This window comes from Leucoraja erinacea, chromosome 3 (genome assembly GCF_028641065.1).
Source record: "Leucoraja erinacea ecotype New England chromosome 3, Leri_hhj_1, whole genome shotgun sequence".
NCBI classification, from domain to species: Eukaryota; Metazoa; Chordata; class Chondrichthyes; order Rajiformes; family Rajidae; genus Leucoraja; species Leucoraja erinaceus.
In genome coordinates this window covers 38778121-38786642 of record NC_073379.1, presented here as the reverse complement: position 1 = coordinate 38786642, position 8522 = coordinate 38778121, and the positions used below count along the sequence as shown (strand labels likewise).

Below are 8522 nucleotides of genomic sequence, written 5' to 3'. Positions count from 1 at the left end.
TGACGGTCGATCCAGCTCGAGGTTTTTCAGGCGAATGCCCTCGAGCTTGAAGGTCGAAGACGGTCGCTGAAAAGTCGCGTAAGTGGGACAGGCCCTTTACCTTGCCCCTCAGAATGAGTCTTTGCTGGTTCAGAATTACTGAAAACATTAAACGATGTCTACTTCGTGGTCTCAAGCTCTAGATGTTTGGCTACCAAGAAGCGTATTGAAAATTATTGGTCAGCAATCCAGGAATGGCACTGTACATCTCTCTCTCTCTCCCTCTCTGACTCTGGGATGGGGGAGATGTTTTCAGGTCATGCTTTGTTCAGCGGCGCCTTGGTTGGTGTACTTGCTGAGGTGTTTGATGAGGAACTTTGCTTTGCTTCAAGCCAGTAGGTCATCATGTTGCCCTTCCCCTGCAAAATGCAAGAAGGTCCAAGGCATAAAATGACTTAAAACAAGCAGTACTATTCAACCCGACTGGTCCATGCTGGTATTTAGGCTCCACATGAGCCTTCTCCATGTCCTTCTTCCTCTCATCCCATCACCATATCCTTCCATCAATGTTTCCCTCGTGTGCTGATCTAGCTTCCCCAGAGGTGAGTCTTTGCTGCTCACCTCAAGCATTCAGTTCCTCATTCTCACCAGCCTCTGGGTGAAGGACTTTCTCCTGAATACCCTATTGAATTTTCTGCAGATTATCTTTTATTGGTGACCCCTAGTTTAAGGGGTCATCTTGGTGGCGACACAGTCCTTTCCACTGAAGTACCGTAAAACTCTGATAATCCACTCTCTGACAGTTTGAAAATTCTGAAGGTTCAGTGTCTGGCTCATCAGGTAACCATTTCTGTGCACCCTCACGCTCAATGTGGTTTTGGTTCCTGCATTCCCCTCCAACTTGTCATGGCCCCATTTCCATGCTCCCTTTGAATTGCTGGGACAGTGGGTTCTGTGCTCCCATTCGTTTCACTGCCAGTCCCCTACCCATGCTCCCATTACATTTATCAGGGTCCCGATTTCCCACAGTGGCTTTGAAAGAAGCTGGTTTTCCAGGAAATGTATTATAATACCCTGTAATATGCAACAAAGGTGAATTAGAGTGTTGGTGTATTAATAGAAATAACATCTATTAGTCCAGAAAATCGGCTCGTTCAGCCACCAAAGTCCCTTGCATGCTGGATTCTCAGAGTTTTACAGGCAAGTACAATTATTAAACGTGCTCTTAACATTCACTGTTTCTGAGTTTTTCTATCATCCAGTTTAAAGTTAACACTGACGCACAGAGCTATTAGTCTGCGTCAATTCTTGCCTTACAAGTATGATTAATTGTAGTTGGACCAGTGCTCAATATTCATAAAAATGTTTTTTCTTATCACAATATATATATATTTAATTTGTTCACGGAAACTTCATTTCATAACATAAAATGAACATACCTTTATTTGAAATGTGCCACGACATATTAAGACATATCCTCCAAACTGCTCCAGTAGACTGTACGTGCTGGAACTGCACTGTATCTTCATTGCTGAAATATTAACAACCAGCTTTAGTGCAGGACAGAGGAAGCCATTCAACTCATTTGAAAGTGTTATTAGGTCAGTCCCACTCACCAAACTGCCACATATCTCATTGTCCCTCGTCTCAAAGCCACCCATAACTTCTACCATTCTTTACTTCACTTTTCACACTTATGTGGTGGTAATTGAATGAAATTATTCCTCTGCAGTTAGTCCCTGGAAATACTATCACAGCATCCGCACACAATGTGCTGAGGTGTATGTAGGATATTACACTAAGAGTGGAAGGGGATGGGGGGGGGGATCACAAACTAGGGTTGATCAAGATCTAGCAGTCTGACCTGTAATTCAAAAACAAATGTCTTTACCCAGCAAGTGTAGAATGTGAACTCACTTCCTTAAGGTGTGCTTGAGATAAACAGGAACGATGGAGTTGAGGACAAGTTGGTAAACACATGAAGGAATCGAAGCATACAGTGATAGGTCAAGAGAAAGTGAGGTATGTAGAGTATCACATAGCCCATTTAGGCCAAATGTCCTGTTAGCACTCTACAAATTCTATACCATACCTGATTTTCTATTACCCAGGATTGAGACATGTTACAATGTACTAACAATTCTCTCTTTGTGCATTGAATCTGTGGTGATGCAGAACACCAGAGCTTCTATTTTATATCACTCATTATGTGGTTGCGGATCTGCATGGAGCTGCAAGCAATGCTCCAGGGGAGACAATCAATAACGGAAAAATTATGTCGAAACAAACTAGTAAATAAACATACAAAGAATGCAATTTACCTTCACTTGTTGATTCCATCCTTGAAGCTGTGTTTACTGTGTCACCAAACAGGCAATACCGAGGCATCTTTGTCCCAACTACACCGGCAACCACGGGTCCTACAGTTACCAACGTTACCATAACAAGAGCAGATTTTAGTGACATTCCAACATCTTGGAAGCCATAGTCTCAATGATACAATCCAATAAGTCAATGGGCCACTGAAAACAATGCCCAAAGTATTCATAATGGATTTTTTTGAAACACTGCAACTACTTATCTCAAGACCATATGTTACAAGGGAACAGGTTCAAGGATCAGACTGGTAGAACAAAAAAAGGCTCACTCATCTGTTTAGTTACAAATCAGATTTATTGGCAAGAGAGAGAGAATAAAAACGATACTTGTCTCGGTATGCATGGAGCCGGTTTTACAGGAGCACACCTCCCTGTCTCTCTCTGCCCATCGGTGAACCCCTCTCGTACAAGAACTAACTCATGGCTTACCTGCACCTGCCTTTATACCAGAAGAAGTCAGCTGTGGAAATAACCACCGTTAAGTCCTGGTTAATAGTGCCACTTCCAAATTCAAACTGCAACCAATGGAAGGGGCCTGAATCTGAGTGAGTCCCCCCCCCCCCCCCCCCCACGTGGAAACAATGCGCGCATAGTTTTAAACAAAGCACTGTCGGCTATTGAACATAGCACTGCCGGCCACAGCACTATGAGGCTTTAAACACAGCGCTATCAACCACAGACTGTTCAGGCAAAACTCTTATTACACCATATGAAGAGGAGAAGCAATTATAGTCCACAGAGCTGACTCTGCCAGTCTAGTTCATTTCACTATCCTATCCCATTTCCCCACTGTTATGAATACTTTTGATATTGTTATCAATGATCCATTTGATCCCCACATTTCTTGATTCCCTGCACATTGAAAGAAACTTCCATCTCAGCTTTGGATGAACTCAATGACTGAGGATCCATCACTCTGGATTAGAGAATTATAATCTTCAAAGAAAACCAGGGGTCATTGATTTGTTAATTGGTGGGAAGGATTATTGGAGGGGTTAATGAAGAATATTTTCACTCAGTGGAGACTTGGAACCCCCACTGATAGGGGGAGTAGTGAGAGAAAGCATCCATATGTTCACTTGAAGAGTTAGAACTTGCCGACCTATTGACCAAGAGCTAGAAGGTGGGAATAATTTAAAATCCACATCTAGACTGAATGGGCTCTAGTTGTGGCCTGAATTTCTAACGTTCTAAAGAACTCACCCCAGTTCCAAATGGTCAGCTCCTTATCCTTTGACCACAGCCTGTGGTTTTGTTCTCCAAGCTGGGGAAATGGGCCTCTCAGCATCCACCTCCCATACTTGGCAAAATCTTGCATGTCAATGAGATCATTTTGTTCATTTAAAATCCAATGGGAGCAGGCCTGTTCTACTCATTGCTCAATGTCAACGTTCTCATCCCAGGAAGCAATTGTCAGCACCGTTTCCATGGTTTCATAATTATGGAGAAAACTACCTGTACTACTAATTCTTACCATTTTTTTTTTTGTTCATCCAACTAAAGTGAAGAACCTCACATTTTGCCACATTAAGCATCCCCTGCTCATGATTGCCCAATGTTTTAACGCCCCTCTACACACTCTTGTATCTTCCCAGTCCATTGGTGTCTGGGATACATTACCTGAATGAATTCCAGCCCGGATTTTGAGTTTAGTCTGTGGCTTGTGTGGAATTTTGAAAGTGTTACACACGGCTACCAAATCCAGGGCCATACTTGCGATCTGACTTGCATGAACAATGCCGTTTTCCTTTGGTACTCCGGAAACCACCATATCTGCCACATTAACAGAAAGGACACATTATATGGAGCAGAATTTTGGAAGTGAGCATAGCTGCTGTGATATTACACGTTGAATGTGAGCGACTGAGGTCAAATTTATGCAATGGAATCGCTGCTCCTCTGAAAGTTTGGACAAAGGAACAGTGACAGGAATGCAAGTTGCAGTCTTTCGCACTTCCTCAGCTAGCCCCGCTACACCATCCCACCGTTCTCTCTACTGTTCAGGGATGTTGGTTAAGTAATGTTTTTCTGTGAGAACCAACACAAGCATAGGTTCTATTCCAATTGCAATTCCGATCCGATCCACTGGGAAAACAACAATGACCAAACATGACAAGGGGCCACATTTTAAGAATAAGGGGTAGGCCATTTAGAACGGAGATGTAGAAAAACGTTTTCACCCTGAGAGTTGTGAATCTGTGGAATTCTCTGCCTCAGAAGGCAGTGGAGGCCAATTCTCTGGATGCTTTCAAGAGAGAGTTAGATAGAGCTCTTAAAGATAGCAGAGTCAGGGGATATGGTGAGGAACGGGGTACTGAATGTGGATGATCGGCCATGATCACAGTGAATGGCGGTGCTGGCTCAAAGGACCGAATGGCCTACTCCTGACATAGTCTATTGTCTATTGACTGATGGTGACACAGAAATCAGAGTTAGGTGCGTTGTTGTTTGTCATTTTGGATGAGAATGTACAAGCATGGCTAGTAAGTTTGAAGATTACACTAAATAAGAGGTGACATAGACAGCGAAGAAGGTTGTCAGTATTTAAGCAGGTGCTTTATCAGGTCTGTTTTTCAACAGTATAGTTCTATTAATCTGTTTTGATGGCACTCAGTGGCAAAGCCTCCACAGCTCTCCAGGCCATGTAATTCCAAAGGTTTGCCACCCTCCGAGTAAAGCAATTCCTCCTTATTTTGTTCCTAAATGACCTATATCTTATTTTGAAACTAAAACCCTGGTTCCTTCAGCTATGGGTAACATCATTCCTGCATCCAGCCATTTAACCCCTGTCAGAATTTTCCATATCTAGTTCCTTAGGTCAGGAACAGACTTGGACGAGGGGATTGAATGCTTTTTGGCCAAGTTTGTGGATGACACGAGAATAGGTGGAGGGGTAGTGTAGAGAAAGCAGGGACTCTGCTGAAGGACTTGGACAGGTTGGGAGAGTGTGCAGAGAAGTGGCAAATGGAATATAGTGTAGCAAAGTGTGGAGTCATGCATTTTGGTAGTAGGAATAAAAGCGCAGACTATTTTCTAAATGGAGTAAGAATCCAGAAATCAGAGGTGCAAAGGAACTAAGGAGTGCTGGTGTACGATTCCCAAAAAGTTAATCTGCAAGCCAAATTGGTAGTAAAGAAAGCAAACTCAATGCTAGCATTTATTTCAAAAGGGCTTCTATACAAAAACAGGGATGTAATGTTGAGGCTCTATCAGACCGTATTTGGAATATTGTGAGCAATTTTGGGCACCATATCTGAGGAAGAATGTGCAGGCTCTGGAGAGGGTCCAGAGGAGGTTTACAAGAATGATCCCAGGGATGAGTAGGTTAACCTATGATGAGCGTTTGTCGGCACTAGGCCTGTACTCGCTGGAGTTTAGAAGAAAGAGGGGGGACCTCATTGAAACATACAAAATAGTGAAAGGCTCGGATAGAGTGGATGTGGAGAGGATGTTTCCTTTAGTGGAGAGCCTAGAACCTTCGCCTCAAAATTAAAGGACGTTCTTTTAGGAAGGAGAAGAGGAGAAATTTCTTTAGTCAGAAGGTGGTGAATCTGTGGAATTATTTGCCACAGAAGGCTGTAGAGGCCAAGTCATTGGATATTTTTAAGGCAGGGATAGATAGAATCGTGATTAGTACAGGTGTCAGAGGTTATGGGGAGAAGGCGGGAGAATGGGGTTAGAAGGGAGAGATAGATCAGCCATGATTGAATGGCGGAGTAGACTTGATAGGCCGAATGGCCTAATTCTACTCCAACTCCTTATGACCTTACGGCTAGACTCAGCAGCTTAACAGGAAGTTAGGCGCACGGTGACTCCATGCTTAAGAGTGCAGGGGAGAAGGACCACAGCACCCAGACTAACGCAGCTCACTAATGCCTTTCTATGGAATACCGCTGGTCATTGATACCATCTGACCCATTACCGCACTGTGTGGTGAACTGTCACGTTGAATTTCAGGACACGTCTGTGGAGCGCTATGATCCATTTTACTCAATTAACGGTCCTCTTTAAAGCCAGGTGCAGTCCACAGGTCACCAAAACTAAGTGGCAGAAGTGTGTGTTGTAATCTACTTCCAAAGCTCACTACCATTGACTCTGTGGAACTTAATTTTGGAAATTTCTGTACAAGGACCATGCACAACAAAATTCCACAACCCAGGCATATCACCGAAAACAAGTTTTGTCCCAACAGTTGCTTTAGATTAAGCAGTCAAGTACTTTGATTAACAAATATCTTTGTGCTATACTTACACGCATCTCCTATCGTTTCTACCTTGTAGACATCATAATTGTCTATGATTTCATCAAAGGTTGTGTATAATTTATTTAACAATTCTACAACTTGATATGGTGTACTCATGCTTGACAGCTGTGTGAAGCCTTCAATGTCACTATGGAAAAGAAAAGGAAATACATAAAAGTGACATAAACCTCTTTATGTAATGATATGAACGTAGGGAACCACTACACAATGGTATTGGTGAGATGTTTGGCTTTGAGGATCTGAGGTCTGGAATGCTCCACACCTCCCCCACCCTCTCCACTGCCTCCCTACTTCTCTTTGTTCCCTTGAAGCATTTCTTCCAACCCATTTCTTAGCTTCTGCTCACTCGTTCCCATATCTCTGCATTCAGCTCAGTTTCACATTCTGTTTGATGTTGCTCCTATGGGACATTCCTCAATGTTAAAGCTACCAGGTTGCTGCTGTGTTAACCCATTTATCTTACACAAAATTAGTGTCACCAGTTTAAATACTGTAGGAAGAAATTGAATGCAACTGTATTAATCTTTCATTTGGTAATCTTTGATAGATCATCTGTGCATCACACTGCAAACAATTACACTAATCTTGCACTACGTCACATGTCCACACTTGTCACATGGATTACTTGCCATCTGATCCTGACTTTACTCCAAGTACATTAAGACAGAACATAAGACTATATTTAGTTATAATTCTGTCAATACCTGGAAACTTTCAAATCTGCAAATAGATGGACACCATGGGCAATCATGAGTGACACCATTTGAAGATAATCAGGGGAGTTTCCCCAGAGTCCTGGGACAATATTTATTCCATAACTAACACCAAGGAAGTAGAAGGAATGCTCACCACTACATAGCTGTTGGAATGTGTGTGCAAAATGATTTGAGACATTTCTACATCACAAGGTGCTTCTGCTCATCCTCTGGTTGTGAACGGTGCTGTGAAAATGATAGTATTTCCCTTTTTCCCCTCCTTCTTACTACCAGAACCATCCATACTATTGTAATGACCTTCTCACTGACTTTATTAAGTAAAAGCTTTTTTTAAATATAATGTATTCATTGCAAATGCAGTAAATACAGTTCTGCAAAATTCTTGAACGTTCAGTTCAGCACAATTAAAGGAGTTTTCTCTGCATGGAGGATGAAAATGCAACAAGGTAAAATGCATTGTTAAAACCACACTGGATTAGAATTCCTCCCACGTGCTTTATTTGCTCTGTTTAAAGTACAACCAACAGTTAGTGCAGAATTGCCTGCCCCAAAGTCCAAATGAAATGGCCTCAAGAATCAAAATTCGATTGAAAAACAAACCATTATTTTTCAACCAATCGTAAATCCTGATAGTTCAGCACCAGGCTCAATGAGTGCTAATCCGTGTGCTCCTTCTGACACGGTGGCCCGGGGCACTCACAGGACCCTTGTTCCACTGCTCCCTTTCACCGGCTGGAGCCCAGGTTCCCATATCTTATTTTAAACTCACTAGAGACGTTGTTTCTGGTTCTCTTGGCGGGTGGATTCGGCCGTTCGTCAAGCCTAAGAGACTTTCAATAGACAATAGACAATAGATGCAGGAGTAGGCCATTCGGCCCTTCAAGCCAGCACGGCCAATCACTGTGATCATGGCTGATCATCCACAATCAGTACCCCATTCCCGCCTTCTCCCCATATCATTTGACTTCGCTATCTTTAAGGGGTGGCATCGAGATCGTGGCACCTCAATAAAGGCCTCTGGCCGGGTTCCCGGTCAGCAGCTGCAGCCTTCTGCCGCACGGCTCTGTGGGAAGCTTTCAGGTAGACCTAGGCAGGCTCCACCGACCCGCTGAGCTCTGCCACCTGAGAGGTGTCCCAATTGGAACAGTTTCGTTCCTTCAAATCCAGATCCTTCATGATCTTAAA

The 8522-nt window shown here is 43.0% G+C and overlaps 1 protein-coding gene across 1 annotated transcript in view; it reads right to left on the bottom strand.

Annotated features, from left to right (window-relative positions):
* The window catches only part of LOC129695485 (atrial natriuretic peptide receptor 1), a 41525-nt gene continuing 33003 nt past the window's right edge, over nt 1-8522 (bottom strand). The window contains exons 19-23 of the mRNA XM_055632461.1: nt 6609-6748; nt 3978-4130; nt 2301-2399; nt 1419-1510; nt 1-398 (exon numbers count right to left, since the gene is read on the bottom strand). Of these exons, the coding sequence (XP_055488436.1) occupies nt 297-398; nt 1419-1510; nt 2301-2399; nt 3978-4130; nt 6609-6748 (586 nt within the window). The 3' untranslated portion in view covers nt 1-296. The remainder of the gene's footprint in view (nt 399-1418; nt 1511-2300; nt 2400-3977; nt 4131-6608; nt 6749-8522) is intronic.